This window comes from Pteronotus mesoamericanus, unplaced genomic scaffold, assembly GCF_021234165.1.
Source record: "Pteronotus mesoamericanus isolate MK-2021 breed Mesoamerican mustached bat unplaced genomic scaffold, CSHL_Meso_final scaffold_1186, whole genome shotgun sequence".
In the NCBI taxonomy this organism is placed as follows: domain Eukaryota; kingdom Metazoa; phylum Chordata; class Mammalia; order Chiroptera; family Mormoopidae; genus Pteronotus; species Pteronotus mesoamericanus.
Genome location: NW_026555302.1, coordinates 15,685,220 through 15,701,750, shown reverse-complemented (window position 1 = coordinate 15,701,750; position 16,531 = coordinate 15,685,220). Strand labels below are relative to the sequence as shown.

At 62.8% G+C, this 16,531-nt stretch overlaps 1 protein-coding gene across 1 annotated transcript; it reads left to right on the top strand.

Annotated features, from left to right (window-relative positions):
- Window positions 1–2,695: 2,695 nt before the first annotated feature.
- Window positions 2,696–15,908, top strand: NUF2 (NUF2 component of NDC80 kinetochore complex). The gene is made up of 14 exons (XM_054587573.1): window positions 2,696–2,742; window positions 4,350–4,492; window positions 4,894–4,968; window positions 5,687–5,763; window positions 6,236–6,297; window positions 6,753–6,850; window positions 7,830–7,903; window positions 8,986–9,082; window positions 9,785–9,847; window positions 10,415–10,552; window positions 12,043–12,183; window positions 12,990–13,165; window positions 14,002–14,137; window positions 15,774–15,908. Exons 2-14 carry the CDS (start codon window positions 4,370–4,372, stop codon window positions 15,906–15,908), a joined length of 1,395 nt encoding a protein of 464 aa, XP_054443548.1. The 5' UTR covers window positions 2,696–2,742; window positions 4,350–4,369.
- Window positions 15,909–16,531: the final 623 nt, after the last annotated feature.

Sequence of the window (16,531 nt, the reverse complement as noted above, 5' to 3'; positions counted from 1 at the left end):
AATCGGAATTTCAAATAAAGAATTTTAAGTACAATGTTTGAATATAAAACTATTCAAATATTAGAAGCACGCTCATATCTACAAAGCCTTTGTTCCCCATCTGAAGTTCAGGTCTGCCTAGGCGTCCTGTGTTTTACCTCCGAACTTCACCGACAGCCCCGCACCAGACAGGGTCTAAACGGAGGAGTGCCATCCGCCTTCGCAGACCTGACGCTGGGAGGATCGGCCAATCGGCGCCAAGCGGGGCTCGCTCGGGGGAGTGAGGGGGCGCCGCGGTGACTGTCAGGGGTGACGGAGCCGGGCCTTCCCGTTTCAGGGTCATTGTCGAGACCGTTCTCCCGGCCCGGCTCGGAGCGCACCGCCGGCCCGGCTCTGGTGGGCCCGCGGCGGGCGGTGGGGGAGGGGCGCCCGGGGGCGGAGCCCTGCAGGCACACGCCCCTCCGGGGGCGGGGCGATGCGTCCCGCTCCTGCCGCCGACGCCTAATACAGTCCCGGCGTCAGCGGAGGCGCTCGGTCAAGGTTTGTGTGTGTGTTACATCCTTGTCCTGGTTGGATTTATGTAAACAGAGGTTCCTCAATCTCCAACAGCCAACACAGTCACTGGCGACGAGAATGTCCAGCAGCGAGAAGAGCCGAAGGGACACTTCAGAGCCGTGCGGTCGGACCGGCGGCCTTCCCCGCCTGCTGGTGCGCCCGCCCCCGCAGGTCCCGCCAGCGCGGCCGTCCCCGGTGCGGCGTCGGCGAGGACAGGCCCCGGCCGGTCGGCTCCGCGCGGCAAACCGCGCCGGGGCCGCCGTGGGCCCGGTGACGTGCAGCGAGGGTCCCTGAGCACCGGAACCGACCTCTCCCCGTGGCAAGCGGCCGCGTCCGCGCCCCTGGGGCTCGACGTCGTCTCTAAGCTGCCGCTGTGCCACGCTCCTCTCAGTCGCATCTTTGTGGACTCAGCACAGAGCGTCGGGAGGCGCGGCCGGTCCCGGTCAATGCGTCACCCTCTGCGCCCTTCCTTTTCTCTGTGACCGAGACCCAGAGTGTCACCGGCTTTGTGTACTCCTTCTGAAGCTATCCAGACATGCCTTTTAAGAGTTCTAAGAAAAATGAAATGAAATTAATCACATGGGCTGAGCATGTGGCACTCAAAGGACATCAGTAATAGAAAAACAACAAGGGATTAGAACGCCATTTAAACCCGGGCTGGACTCGGCGCAGCGGGCAGCTGGCATGTTTGTCCTGCTCCAGCCCTCTGGCTATTTATAGATCCTGCTCCCGGGGGGCTGCTGGCCCACCCCGCTGTGAGCCCTGTGTCACGGGTGGAATTGTGTGCTCCGAAGACACGTGGGCGTTCTCACCCCAAAACATCAGAATGGGACCCCGTGTGCCAACGGGGTCTTTATAGAGGCAGGCAGGTTAAGGCGAGGTCGCTGGAGCAGCTCTAAGCCACGGTGACCGGAGTCCTGGTAGGAAGGGGGACTCCGGACGTAGACACATGCACAGACGGAGCAGAGATCGGGGTGACACTTCTATAGGTCACCGGCGAACCCCCAGAAGCTGAGGGGAGGCCGGGCCCAGAGTCCTCACAGCTTCCGAAGGAAACCCACCCTGCCAAAGCGGGCTCCTCTCACTCACTCCCCCGGAATAACGGGGCCCACCACAGGGCAACGTAAACCACTACTGAAGCACTCAGAGCATAAACACTGTATGTAAAAAGGTCGCGTTGGACGGATATTTTCATCAGCTCCTAGGGGTCGTTAACCCCCACGGTTCTCTCTCCTGGTCGTGTTAAACCCGTGTAACCTGGCGTGGAAGCTGACGGCGAGGACGCCGGCGGGGTCAGAGTCCAACACCGCCAATCGGGCGCCCTTGGACCTGGCTTACAGCCCATCCCAAATTAGGTTGGCCAAGGACACGCATTTTAAGGCTACTAACTGAAAACTCCGCTTGAGTCCTTAACAAAGACGCTGTTTGAAGTCTCGGGAATCGTAGCTCAGTTCTCAAATCCATGAGTGGAAATGCACTCGCGGAGGGATGGGGCGGGGGACCAGAGCCCAACGCCGTCTTTGTTTCTGGGCCCAAACGCTAACCGTGCATCTCAAAGCAACTGCGTTTAGACTAATTGTCGCACCCGGAACACTGTGTTCGCGGTGTATCCGCCTGACTCTGTTTACGTGCGCGCCGGGAAATGAAATAAAACTACTAGGTGCCGGGTTCACGCTGGTGCAACGGCGCCACCCAGTGGCCACGCTGCGCAAGCGCGCCGCTCCCAGGATTTGCTGTTTTAAACCCTGTGCGTTTTCAGCGGACCTGCAGCCCCCGCCTCGTACGCACAACAGAAAACATTCTGTACACTTGTCCTCTGCACCAAACCGCCAGCGAAACACTCCGAAGCCGCGCGCCCGCTTAGCCGTCCATTCGTAATGAACTGCAGGAACGTTGTGGGAAGGCCACACCGCCCCCAGAGCGTAGCGGGTTTTGCGCCCACGAACCCAGCCTCGAGCTCGCAGCGTCCCACCGCCCCCGGCTCCGCCCCGCCCGCTCCGCCCCGCCCGCTCCGCCCCCTGTCCGCGGAGTCCAGCGCCAACCGCGCTGCCCGCGCCGGGAGATTTTTGAGCCCCACCGGCCGCCGGCGCGACCGTTGCCGGAAGTGGGCGGGACGGAAGGGGCGGGGCTCCCGGGCAGGCGGCGCTTTTAAAACGGGACAACGGTCGGCGTTGACGGAGGTGGACTGGCGTCCCCGGGGTGACGGCGGTGAGTGCAGCGGGGGTCCGGCCGGGGCGCCGTGGGGGTCTCGGGCCCCCGTTGGGGCGCGTACGAAGGGCAACCAGTCATATCGGGGCGCAGGGGCGCCGACGTCTCAGTAGAGCCGCGGCCCCAGCCGAGCCTCGGGAGGGAAAACCCCACTGTGGCCCGGGGCGCGGCTGCGCGTCGGTCCTGAAGCGTCATTTTACCGGCTGGTTCCCCGCAGCGCGCGGGCTCTGCGAGCACGGGACAGCCCGGGCGACCGGGGCCGTGCTCGCCGCCCGCCAGGCGGCCGAGAGCCAGTGCCCCCGGAGCCCCGCGGGCCGGGCGCAGCCATCCGGTGGCGCCGTCGCCTTCTTGCCGCCTGCAGTTTGGGGAGAACGCAACCCCTGCGAAGTGCAGCGGAGCGCAGCGCAAGAAAGGGAGGCCTGTCTGTATTCGAACCCGCCCCCGTCGCGAGCAGGTCGGGACCGAACTCGGTCTGGGGCGAACACTGGAGGAGGGCGGAGATTCCCAGCCTCGGAACCTCTCGGAACCGGAAGTTGGGGTCGCTCCCCCGCGGCGGGTGGCGCCGCGCAGGCAGGTGGGCGGGGCGCGGCGGGCCCTAGGAGCTGCCCCCCTGCGGCGCGGCCCTGCCGCGGGTCCCTGCGGGCGCTCCTTTCGTCGGCGGCCTTTCAGGCCCGATCCGGTGAACACCTGGGTCGCGCGTGTTTACGCCACACACGGCCCCTGAGGCGCCTGTCAGGGGGCGGAACGTGGGTGCGAACGGAAAGTGAGAGCTGGGGACGGTGACACCCGCTCGATGGATCCGCAGCTCCGCGCGAGGCCGCAGCGACCCACTGCGGACGGCCGTGGGTGGCACGGACGGGCCTCGTCCCCGCGTGTCTGCGGGGCCCCGTGGGGTGCGCGGGAGCCCCAGCGGCCGCCGCATCCGCACCGTCGGGTTCGGTCCCCCTGGCGCACGTCGAGGCGGCGCTACACCAGAGTCTGTCTCGCAGGGACGTGAGCAGAGTGGGGACGTTCGGGTCCTAAGCGAAGTCGGCCAGGAGAGGCTGCGAGGCGAGGTGTCTGAGCGGAGGCGCGGGCGCGTTCTTCAGTGGCGTCGCGCGTGTAGGGAGGCATGTGCCCTGCGTGGCTGTGGCTAGAAACGGCCAGTGGGCAGAGGGCCCAACGGAAGGGTGTCCGCGGGGTCGCCGGAGTCAGTGATTTATTTCGGGTGTTGGGGTGCCGCGTCCCGCCTGGCAGGCTGGCTCCCCACGCAAGGAGGTCCTCGGCCGGGTCGTATTCGGTCGCCTGCGAAGAGCATGTGCACAGCGGAGCCGTGGGGCGAGGCTGCCTCCCCAGGGAGTCGGGGTCCCGGAGGGACCCGAACAGGGGCCGCCCTCTGGGCAGTGCCTGCCGCTCTCACTGCTCCCGCTGCCGGCACCGCCGCACTGGGGCCGGTCCTGCTGGCCAGGGGCTCGCAGGGCAGCCGGACGTTCTGTGGCGTCACGCAGGGCTCCAGGCCGGATTTCGGGCCTCAGCGTCGCGGCGTTTTTGACTGAGTAATTAATTCTGTGCGCTGCCCGGCGCCTCGCTGCTCAGTGCCCCGTACCTGACCTGTGTTCTTCCTCCAGACCCGCCGGAGACGCCCGAGATGGAAACCTTGTCTTTCCCCAGATACAATGTAGCCGAGATCGTGACTCACGTTCGAAACAAGATCTTAACGGGGGCTGACGGCAAAAACCTCTCCAAGAGCGATCTTTATCCCAACCCTAAGGTGAGGCGGGAGGCGCGGTGGCTGGGTGTGCAGGGGGTGAGCGCAGAGGGACGCGGCCCAGTCGTTTCAATCCGGAGGCCCTCGCCTTTGAATAACGCGGACCCCGTTTGGCGAGGCTGACCCTGCCCGGCCCCAGTGGGGGTGGGATGCGTGGGGCGGGCTTGGAGAGCCTCGCTCTCATCCCCTGAGCTCAGACAGCGCAGCTGATCGATCCCTGTGGCTTATGAGCAAACTGAGGAGCGTCTCAGGCGCCTTAGAATTGGGAGCGGGGGCAGACGCTCTCAGGGGAACCAGCGAGGCGTCAGGCCTGTCGGTCGGTTGGGGTTGGGGGAGGTTGCCGCGCGGACGGCCGCGACCAGGTCCCGTGGCGCCCGCACTAACCGCGCCGCTGTCTCCCGCAGCCCGAGGTCCTGCACATGATCTACCTGCGGGCCCTGCAGATCGTGTACGGCACGCGCCTGGAGCACTTCTACATGGTGGGTCCCGGGTGCTGCGCCCGGAGGCGGGGGGCTTGATGGTGGCAGAAGGGGGCTCCTGTGACCTGGCGCTTAGAAAGGAGCCTCGGGCATAGTGGTGGCTCATAGTGACAGCTTCAGCTGGACAGGAAGTGCCGTGAGAGGTGAAGGACACGCACCGTCGTGGCCAGGTGTCCCCTCCCACGTGCAGGCTGGGGCCGGTTGGCAGAGGCTGGCCTCCAGGATCCTGCGTGGGGGTGCCGGGGGCGGGGAGCCCTCCGCAGGTCGGGGGTCCTCGCAGGAGGGCCTGTTCCTCACCCGCGGGCTGCGGGAGGGGCAGCCGAGCTGGGGTGTCTGTCGGCGTCCCCAGCGCCACGCCGGGAGGCCTGGCTGAGGCTCCCCCTGGGCCTGTGAGCAGGTGGCTCTCTGTCCTGGGCTTGTGCTGAGTGTCGCTGGCGCACAGGGAACAGCCGGCAGGGCCGTGCTGCTGGTTGGGGACCGGAGCCAGCGCCCCCTTTCCCCCTGCGGGCAGTCCGCTCGTGCGCACCCCCGGACCCCGCGTCACCCGGGCTGGCGGCAGCGCCACGGCTCCGCTCCCGCCGGGCCGTTGCCTGCGCCCCCCTCTAAGGATGAGTCGCCGTGGTTCCGTCTTACGCGGGGACCGAGGGTCCTTGAAGCGGAACGTTCTCAGCTTGTCAGGGTGGACTGTCACCTGGGGTGGCTGATTTTTTTCCCTTAGATGCCGGTGAACTCGGACGTCATGTATCCACATTTGATGGAAGGCTTCCTGCCGGTCAGCAACCTCTTCATTTACCTGTGAGTGAAGCGTTGTTTTATTTTCCTCATCCAGCTGTGGCTGTGTCACACTCAGCTTTCCTGATGCTGTGATTCTTTTTGGAGAAGAATTCCCGCCATCTTCTCCCCCACTCCATCCCGCATTGTAGTCAAAACGGTAGGCGTCCAGCACACGCAGCCCACGGCCCTGCCTGCGGCACCGCCCACGACGGGCCGGGCGTTGGGGCTGTGAAGCTGCAGGAGGCGGCCGCGTCCTTCCGCAGCCCCAGAGCCTCCCAGGGCGCGGCCTGTTGGTCTGTCGTTGCTCTGGGAGTGCACGCGGGTCCTGGGCAGAGAAGGGGACCTGGAGTGCTTTCCGGTGGACGTCGGGCGTGGGCCTTTGACATGGAGGACACGTCCAGGAGCCTGGCTGAGGCACAGATGTTTGTTGCCTCGGCTTCGAGTGCGGTTCACGATGCACCGTTGAGTGTCCCTTCTCCCCCGTGACCCACAGGAACTCGTTCCTGCCCATCTGCCGCGTGAACGACTTCGAGACGGCCGACATCCTGTACCCGAGTGAGTGCGGGGCGGGGCCGGGCCCGGGCCCTTGGCCGTTGGCGCGGGCGAACGCAGACCCCCTGGGGGGCGGTGTGTCTGTCCTAACGCTGGAGTGCTGTCCAGGAGAAGGGCTGTTTCTAACCCCGGGGTCACTCACCTCCGGGGGTTCCCTGGGGACCGCTGTCCTGGGGCGCCTGCCTGCAGTCCGTGCGTCTGCTGACCTGGGGGCTGGGGCAGGAGCAGAATCTCGCCCGTCACGCACTCGTGGCCACAAGGGGCCGGCCCTTTTTTTAAGTCCCTAACGCGAGGAGAGCTCTGGTCTGCGCGTCGGAGAGAGCCCTGCGCAGCTCGGGCGGTTGCAGCTCGCACCCAGCGTCACCCGTCCCCGTGGGCCGGGCGCGGGGTGGACGGGAGGGCTGTCGCTTCTGTGGCACCGGAAGGACTCACGGGAGGAGTGTCTCGCCCTGTTCCAGAAGCCAAGCGGACCTGCCGGTTTCTGAGTGGCATCATCAACTTCATCCACTTCCGGGAGGCGTGCCGGGAGACGTACATGGAGTTCCTCTGGCAATACGTGAGGTTTCAGGGTATTTGGGCGTCACGTAGTGGACCCGTAGCATCGTTTGCGAGCAGTAACCTGCTTTGGGATGGTGGTCCTGGGGGGGTAGGTGTGGCAGAACCAGGCCTGTCCTTGCGTCTGTGGGAAGCCTCGGGTCTGTTTCCGGGGCGCGTCGCTGACTGAGGCCTCCTTTGACCCTTGGCAGCACTAGGAAGGGGCTGGGCTTCCTGTCCCAGCCTTGTGGCTGAGGCCTGTCTCCCTAGTGAGGAAACGCAGGGAAGGGAGCCGTGACGATGCCCCGTCTCTCTGAGGTTCGATGTCAGGGTGGAGGGCTCTGTGGGCCACTGAGGCTCGAGGCTTGGGCCTGCTGCCTACGAAGGCCTAGCGGGCGTTCTGCTCTCCTTACCCTGTTGGCCCAGCGTCCCGGGTGCGAGTCAGTCTAGTGGGTCACAGACAAGCTCGTTAGGCCAGCAGTTCAGGGAGGTCGGAAAGGTGTGGCCGTCTGTCCTCGCCGGGCACACGCTCTTAGCAGAGCCCGGGCCCCACGGCCAGAGCTCGCGCCCAGCCTGGGATGGGCCGGGGAGCGCGCTCCTGATGCGCGTGCTGTCCAAGCCTCTGTGTGCGCCTGCGCCAACACGCGCGCGGGCCCGCCGCTGGGCCGGCTGCTGCTCGTCTGGGCCAGCCCGGGCACCTCCTGCTGTTTCTGCGAAGCCCCCTGGGATGCGCCCTGGCTGTCACCTCAGTTGAGCTGGGGGCCGCCGACCTCGGCACTGTGACAAGCTGTGCCGCGGTTTCAGATTTCTGGGTGGGATCCTCAAGGGGACCGAGCTACTGCAGGCAGGCGCTGCGTCGGTCTAAGCGCCCGGTTTCGGCGGTGACGGCTGTAGCGAGGAAGCACGTAGCGAGGGGCCGTCCGGGCCGGTTGGTGATTTCTGAACACGTCACTGATCGTGTTGAAAGCGCTAACGTGAAGTTACTGAAATTCCTTTAATAGAAATCTTCTGTGGACAAAATGCAGCAGTTAAACACGGCGCATCAGGAGGCTCTCGCGAAGCTGGAGAAACTCGAGTAAGTGGGAGGCCGACAGGTAAAACCAGGGCGGCGGCGGCAGCGCAGAGTGGACGCCGCGGCCCTGCAGGCGCCGTCCAGCCTCCCCCGCCCGGTGTGCCCTCCCGTCAGGCTCGCCTTTCCTTTTCCTCGCTCTGGGGACATCGCACAGTCTTGCTCCTTTCCGGCTGTTGGCGCGGTGGCCAGGCCTGCTCGGCGGTGGGCGGCCGTCCTGGGCCGCACCTGCGAGTGTTCGGCGGGCGCAGGCGGGGACGCTTCCTCAGCCCGGGGGCGTCAGCGTTTCCCTCCCTCGGCGGCGGGGGTTTGTTGGGACGCGCAGGTCAGAGAGGAGAGCGAGTCAGGCCCGAGTTGGGGTTCCTTGGCCGCGTGTAATCGGACCTGGAACCGCTGGGCTTTTGTCCCTTCTAACGTGTCGCTGTCTGAGTATGTCTACGTCGGGCCTTTGTGTGAACCGCCCTCAGACGCGGCAGGAAGCTGACAAGATGGCTCGGGGCAGAGAGGAGGCTCGGGGCAGAGAGGAGGCTCGGGGCAGAGAGGAACGTTCCACCTGGTGGCTTAGCACGTGCCAGGTCACATGCTGAGGGACAGCTGGGAGAGCACGTTTGCAACAGATGCAGTGAAGCATCTCCAGTCACGTTAGGGTGACATCCCCAACGTGCAGAGAACCGTGCCCACCGATGGGGGAGCAGATGGCAGACGGCGGGCGCGGGCCAGGGCTGTAGACGGGGCTCACAGGGCACAACACGCAAACGGCCGATTAAATGTGCCTGGGGCAGGTTCAGGCCCCTGGCGGTGCGGGCGCTGCCGCGGAGAGCGGCGCGCAGGCCCTGCTGGGGGAGAGCCCGGGAGGGGCCGCGTCTGTTGGGGGGTGAGGGCGGGGAGCGGTGCTGGGGCGGCAGGCTCGGGACGGTCCCCACGGAGACCCGAGGGCGGGAGGCTGCGGGCGGGCGTCTGCTCTGAGTCGCTGCGGGGGGGAGGGCGGTCACCCGGAACCGCCGAGGCGGGGTCGTCCACGGAAGCCCCTCGAGGGCCCCGCGGAGTCGAGCCCCTGGCGCGCGGTGACGGGCGCCCCGTGTGCTCAGTTCTGTCCCAGCCGAGGAGCAGGCGGAGTTCCAGCAGCTGTCGGACGAGATCCAGGAGCTGCAGCAGCTGCTGAACCAGGACTTCCGGCAGAAGACGGTACCCGCCGCTGGCAGCGTGGCTCTGGCCAAGCGCGTTCCGGGGGGCGGGGGGGGCGCGGCACGGCTACGTGCTCAGCGGCTAAGCAGCGTCACCGCTGTGCCCATTTGGGCTCTCCTGAGGGACACTCGGCCTCACGAGCCCCGTCCACCCACGGTGTCACTGGCAGTGCCAGAGCCGCACGCTCTGTAGACGAGGTCGCTCCAGGGCTGTAGTCTCGGCCTAGCCCTGCTGTCCCTAACTGCGGGCTCCTGGGCGCTGGGACGTTTCCAGGGAAACAGGAAGCTCCACGTCTGTCATGTGCTGCTTGAACCCCCAGCGGGTCCGAGCCGGGGCCTTGGCGGCGTTGTGGTGAGCGGCAGGCACCGCGCAAGTCCCCGCAGAGCAGGACGGGGGGCGGGGGCGGGGCGTGTGGCCTGAGGGCCTGCAGACACGCAGCTTGGCCTGGGGTTCTGCACACTCGAGATGGGAGAAGGCTGGCGTTTTCCTTTGGGGTGGGGCCGCCAGGCTGTGGGGATGTAAACGTACGCGTGCAGTTCCGTGGGCTCCGCTGCTCGGTAGGGGAGCCCAGGCCCTTGGCCGGCCGAGCGCCCCGCGCGGGGAGTCGGCTCCTGCCCCTGCTCTGCGCGGAAGCCCGGAGGCTGCCCTGAAATCGGGTTCTGAATCGGGCCAGGGGCCAGCAGTGGTTTGCTTTTTCCGTAGATGTCGGTGCAGGAGAGAAACGCCCAGAAGAAGGCAGACATCTTGGAGAAAACCAAGCACTTGGTGAGTGCCTCTGGGGCCAGCGGCACCGAGGACGGGCAGTTTGTGGGGCGGGGGGCACGTGGGCATCGTGGTCGACCGTCTCTCCTGGGTCCTTTTCCTGGAAACTGAAGCTCATGGAACCCTTCACAGCACCTGCTCGGTGCTGGCCTTGTGCTTGGGGCCTGGGGGAGCAAGACAGCGGGCCGCCCCGACATGGCTAGTCCCCGCACCGCACCGCGGAAGGGTGGGGGGCAGGTCGGGCAGGGTCCTGGGGCTCAGCGACTCGGGCAGCGCATGGGGGCACGCTGACACCCCGCCTCCCCGCCCCCCAGCACAGCCCTGGTGTGGCCAGGACACCGGACGGGAACCTGGGAGGGACGGGAGGGACGGCCCCGCGTGTGGCGCGGAGGGGCCTGGCTCAGGCCTGGGCGGGAGCAGGGGCCTCGGCGGGGGGGGGATTGGGGCGCCACGTAATCTCGCCCCCACGCATGGAGCGGGGAACCCGCTGCCTTGTCCTGGCCCGTTGCTGCGACGGGAAGTTGCCGGGGGTTTCGTTGCAGCTGACACAGGAGAACGCTTTCTCCCCAGAATGAACTGAAATTGTCGGTGGTCTCTTTGAAAGAAGTACAAGAGAGTTTGAAAACCAAAATTGTGGATTCTCCAGAGAAGTTAAAGAATTATAAAGAAAAAATGAAAGACACAGTCCAGAAGCTTAAAAATTCCAGGGTGAGGTTCCTTTTTGTTTTATTAAGTTTCTTTTTAACAACTCCTGTTTAACCGGGTGCTGACTTCCTGGTTCCCGGTTGTCTGTCCCTCACGTCCCGGGAGCGTTTGGTCCTCATTTGGAGCTCGCCGCCCTGCACGAGGTGGGTTCAGGGTGAAGACCCCTGTTCAGTTACGCGGCACGTGCTGGAGGCTTTGCCCTGGGTGATCTTCCTGAGACTTGGGTACTTGATTTCAAGGGAGAAAAGGTTAACACTTGCTATTACAGTGATATATTTATACAACGTTATATTATTGTTCTGCATCATACAACATATCAATGTGGTAGCAAATGCCAGTGTGTACAACGCGGCCGCGCGGGGCCTGCGTGGGGGGCAGGACACGTGGGGGACATCCCTGTCCCTTCTGCTCAGTTTTGCTGTGAAGGTAAAACTGGTCCAGAAAATGAAGTCTGTTCTTTAAAAGCACCACAGAGAGACACACACGGGAAGCCGCGCAGGGTGCTCTCCGGCCCGTGAGTGGGTGCCGGCCTGGCCTGCGGGCCCGGGACCTGCGCTGGGGGAGAGCGGCGGCCAGGCCTCGGGGAGCCGGGCGTGCCCTTCGGGGGGGCCGTGCCGGCGAGCGCGCGTCCCTGCGGGGGGTTGCGGGGGACAGAGTGGAGGGCGCGGACGACGTGGCAGCTTTTATGAGGCAAGTTTGTAAACTGTTGATCGGAAGCCACTTCTGGCTCATCTCTGAGGTGGTTAGTCAGGGATTTATGTCCTGATTATTAAAAATCGCCGCACAGGCCTCGCCACGGTGAGAAGAGAAGCAGGAGCCCCCGGTGCGGCCCGAGCACTGAGGAAGGAGCGGTGGTGTGGTCGGCAGCTCTGGTTCCGCGGCTCCTCACGAAGCAGCAGAGGGAGCCGGGTCTGCCCTGCGCCTCTGAAAAAAATAAGCGTTAACTGGGTTAAATGTTTATATATAAAAGTTCAGCAACCTTAGGGGAACTTGTATAACCGTGGTCTGGGATGGCTTTTTTAAGTTAAGCTCAAAATCCAAAAGCCACGTGTCGTGCAGGCGATGGGTGACGGGGCCCAGCCGGGACACGCGCTGCCGCCGGGGCCGCCCGAGGGGGGCGGGGGGGGCGGGCAGGAGAGGGGCGCTTGTTGCAGGGGTTGCAGTCTGCAGTGTTAACTTTCTGACTTTGGAAGAGGAACCCATCTTGTTTAAAGAAAACAACGAGCCGGAGGGGCAGCCCTGGCGCCGAGGGCCGGGATCGCATGAGTGACTGGGTGCGGCTGCCGGGGTCACCGGGAGCGGCTGGGGGTCGGCAGAAGCGGAGTCTTCGGGCAGGTCCTCCGTGAGAGGTTGTGCTCGCGTGGCGCTCGGGCCCGCGCCCCCACGGTGGCCCCCGGCCGGGCCTCGGGCGGCGCGGTGCTCCCGGGAGCTCGGACGCGCCCGCGGAGCCGACCCACCGCAGCCTCACAGGCCCTGTGCTTTTCCTCTCGAAGCAAGAGGTGATGGAGAAGTACGAGCTCTACCGCGACTCGGTGGACGGCCTGCCGTCCTGCCAGCTGGAGGTGCAGCTGTACCAGAAGAAGATACAGGACCTGGCGGAGGACCGGGAGAGGCTGGCCGGCGTCCTGAAGGAGGTTCGTGCCGTCCGCCTCCCTTCCCGGGACGAGCCTCCGTCTTCAGAGGCGGGGCCCGCCCAGTCTCAGGGCTTAGCAGGGCCCCCCTCGCCCCGGGCCGGGGGCGGGGGCAGGGGCGGGGGCGGGGGTCTCTGACTAGCGCTGTGCCTCGGGTTTCAAGAAACAGGAAGGGGTTTTATTCGAACTCATTTTAATGGTGGAACTGACTGTCCAAATAGCAAGCATAGGGTCCCAAGAGACGCCCAGCGCAGCCAGGGGTCTGAAGAGGCTCGTGGCAGCGGCCGTTGGCCTGAGGCCGAGAGCCAGCGTCAGCCCCGTTCCTCAGGCGGCAAACTGGGAAAGCCTCTCACTTCTCGCCCCTGGCGCCCTCACCTGCCTGTCGCCGGGGTGGGTCACCGTGCACGTGACGAGAGGTTTCCCTTGTGCGGGGGGAGGCTGGAGTGCGCTCTTGCCCGCGGTGCCCGTTCCGCGCTGCGTGGCCCTTGGTCTGCCTGCGAGTCCACAGGACGGCGTGGGGGTCCCGCTCCTGATGGCTCTGGGCCCCTCCTTTCTGTGCCTCCCTGTCAGCTCTGGCCCCTGGCCCGGCCTCGTGGAGGGTCTCATACGCGCCCCTGTCGCAGTCCTTGCTGACGACGCGACACGAGACGTCCCCTGCGTGTCTGGCGCCCCCTCTGTTGAGCCTGCGTCCCTCTGGGTGCAGAGCCCTGTCTTACTCTGGCTCCTCTTAGGCCGTCGTCGCTCATCCTGTTTGTGAGTCCTCCTCGCCCGTATGACGTTAAGCTTTAAGTCTTCCTCATGGCACACAGAACCTGAGCTTGGAGGACCAGATTGAGAGCGGCGAGTCGGAGCTGAAGAAGCTGAAGGCCGAAGAAAACTCCTTGCGAAGACTGATGAACGCGAAGAAGGAAAAGCTGGCCACGGTGCAGTTCAAAATCAACAAGAAGCACGAGGACGTGAAGCAGTACAAACGCACGGTGATCGAGTACGAGGTTACCTTCTGTTTCCTGTGCTCAAAAAACTAGGAGAGTTTGCCCCAAGAGTCCAAAACTTGTCTAATTTCAGAACAGCGCCCCACCTCGAGGCATGGCCACAGACGAGCCGGCCGCGACCTTAGGACGCGTGTCTGAGTGGCCTCGGGCGTCAGGCGTCCCTTCCCGGCTCGCAGTTCTGGACTCCGCGTAATTGTCCGGAGGGCCTGGGGCTCCGCCCGCGTCGCCCTGCCAGTCCGGCTCCGAGTCCGCCGGCCGTAGCCTCCGAATGCCTGTGGTTGAGAAGGCAGCTTGTTTTTGTGTTCAGATAGGAACTACGTTGTCCTGAGCGTTTGTCGTAGTTTCTGGCCAGTGTGCTGGGGTTTCCTGGGAGAGTCTTCTCCCACTGTGCTTGGCAGAAGTGTTCGGCTCAGTCGAGGCCCCGGGGGTGTCTGAGATGCCGCTGTTGAGCCTCTCAGAGGTGCGTTAGGGGTCGTGGGGTGATTTCCTTTGCTCTTTATCCTTCCCGTGCGCAGAAGCAGAGGGCAGAGCCCAGGAGCTTAGATTTGCGACCAGGCTGCCTCGCGGCAGAGTTGCCGACGCGCGGGCCCCCTGACAGCACGCGAGGTGCACGCCGGGCGGGGACGGTGGCCGCAGACCCCGTGCGGCTCGTGGGCGCCCGACACCGCGTAGCACCGCTCTGGCGTCTTCCTCCGTTCGTTTCAAGGCCCAGAGAAGAGGCTGCGGTCTGCCCGACACACGGTCTCTTTGGGATGGAAGTCAGAGTGAAATGTCTGCCTTTTTAGGTGCCGAAGGGGAATTTTAACTTGGCCGTCTCTTTTTTCTGTAGAGATTGCAATAAAGTTCAGGAAAAAAGAGGTGCTGTCTATGAGCGAATAACCACAATTAATCAAGAAATCCAAAAAATTAAATTTGCAATCCAGCAACTAAAAGATACCACTGAGAGGGAGAAACTGAAGTCCCAGGTGAGTGCTGATAAGGAACCGACCTCAGGGCGGCTCTCGAGGGTGCAAGGGCCCTCCCAGCCCCGTTCCTGGCCCCGCTGGCCTTCCCCGCGGCAGCCCACGCCCAGAGTGCAGGCCCCGTAGCGGCTCTGGATTTTTTTGATAAATGACCTTCAGTCGTGATTTCAAGTAAGGTCCTCTGAAACACGCCTGCATCTTTCCTGATAAAGGGTCTCGGGAGTATTTCTGTCCCCAGCGCCGCATGCATCTGAGTTGCTACCTCAGACACACGGGGAGGCCACCGCTGCCGGCGGGGCCGTGTGCAGGCCGCGTCCTGCTGTTTCAGCTTTTTTTAAAGTGCGAATAAACACATGCCCCTGTAGAGCTAGGAAGTTATATTGGTCATAGATGCTGAATGTGCTGCTTTTTTTTTTTTTAAGGGTGTTTATATGTGCTAGCAACTAATTCATGTTATTTGCGTACAAGATTGAAGAAATAGATCTTCCAAAATTTTTTATTTATTTTTCTCATGATTCCTGCTCCATCCAGTTGCAGATCCTTGACGTGCTCGCATGCATCTGCAGCGACATCTGTTTCTGCATCCGGGGTGTGCATTTGGGCAAGTGCTCACCTCCGGCGAGTCTCGGCCCCGCGTGGGGGGTACCCCCCTCCCCCGCCCGGAGCGCCCTCCTGGGACGCGCGTGGGGGTCCGTGTCTGCGCTGAACGTAGACTGAGAAGGTAGTGGCCAAAGTACAGGTTTAGGAAGCCCTGAATGGGCTTCACACCTAGCATGGAGACCACCGGACCCATTTGCTGCTCTGCCCTCCCCCTGGACAAGGACTGCTGTTCTGTTTCCGGGGCGAGACGCCTCCTGCAGCCTCCCCGACCCCCACTCGTTCTTGCAGCAAGGTCTGAGAATTTTGTGTAAGAAAATGGAGTGATAAAATATCAAATGGCCCTGGCCGGGTAGCTCAGCGGGTTGGAGCGCCGTCCGCATACGCCAAGGCTGTGGGTTCCAGCCCCAGTCAGGGCGCTTGCAAGAACCAACCAGGGATGCATCAGTAAGTGGCGCGACCAGCAGCTGTGTCTTTCTCTTTCTAAAGTAGATAACAATAAAAAATTTGGTGTGTTTTAAAAAAGTAGAAAAATGCATTGGTAAGTATGAGACAGGAGAAATTCAGTCTAACAACCGTCGTGCTTTCATTTTCCTTAATTCTTCGCACGAGCACGTGGGCCTGCGTGAGAGCTCACTGTCGCTTCCAGGGCGGCGGCGCTTTGCCCAGTCTCCAGGCTGCCTCGTGGGCCTGCTCCTGTGTCTCTGCGGTGATGACCGGGGCCACCTGCAGAGCGTCTAGCTGCGCCCAGTGACCTGGCTACGTACCAGGCAAATGGGAAGCGCCAAAGTAAAAATGTTCTCTTGAAAATAAAAATACGTTCTTCCTGTCTTGGAATCCAAGCCATTGTCCATGTCCCCGCCGTAGGAGCAGACTTTTCTGATGCCTCCGCCGGGCCCGCAGCATGCGTGTTTAGGGGGTGCATGGACGGCCTCAGGCGTTGGGACAGTGTTGATGCGTGTGGCTCAGGCCAGGGATTCTTGTAGCTCGTGCTTAGTCTCGGTCACTGCACAGACTAATGATTGCGTCTCGTTTTCCTCAGGAAATATTCCTGGCCTTGAAGGGGGCTTTGGAGAAGTACCACGAGGGCGTGGAGAAGGCTGCGCAGGAAGGCCGCGCCGAGCTGCAGGAGAGGACCGCCGAGCTGCAGAAGAGGGTGCTCCGGCTGCCGACCTGAGTGCCGCGCGGCCCGCCGCCGGTGGAGAGCACGCCCTGTCTTAGTTTTGATTATGGTGTTGGCTCAGTCATTTTTTATGTGCTCCTCGGGGTGGTTTTGTAGGTCAATGCATTTGATGTAGGCGGGCACTGCCTTACAATAAAGCTGTGCAGCTGTTCATGACTCTGCCCTGCCCCCTTTTTCTGGAGCGGCCCCGAGAGCGCTGTGTTTCTAGGCGCCTGTGATGTACGTCAGGTGTCCCATTTACAATTGTGTCAAGTAGCATAAAATAGGAATAAATTGAACCAACGGAAATGTAAGACTTATACTCTAAAAGCTATAAGACATAGAAGAAAAACTGAACAAGATACAAATAAATGGAATACAGTATGTTGCTCATGAATTGTAAGGATTACTACTTTTAAAATGTCCTTGTACCTGGAGCAATTCCGTGAACACACAAATGGTATTCTCAGAACTCATCCCAAAATTCAGATGGAACCACAGAAGACCCCAGATAGCCAAGGAAATTATAAGAACAAAGGGAGGTAACATGCTTCCTGAGACCAAACTATATTATAAAGCTACAACGATCAAAATAGTATGGCATTGGCATAAAAACATGAATAGACTAGAGAGCACAG

Bases quoted from the DNA above. Each gene is read 5' to 3' on its own strand.
- NUF2 (XM_054587573.1), top strand. From the start codon at position 4,370: ATGGAAACCTTGTCTTTCCCCAGATACAATGTAGCCGAGATCGTGACT. The intron at 6,851-7,829 runs GTGAGGTTTCAG...TTCCTTTAATAG, and splicing joins TGGAGTTCCTCTGGCAATAC to AAATCTTCTGTGGACAAAAT. The intron at 10,553-12,042 runs GTGAGGTTCCTT...TTCCTCTCGAAG, and splicing joins AGAAGCTTAAAAATTCCAGG to CAAGAGGTGATGGAGAAGTA.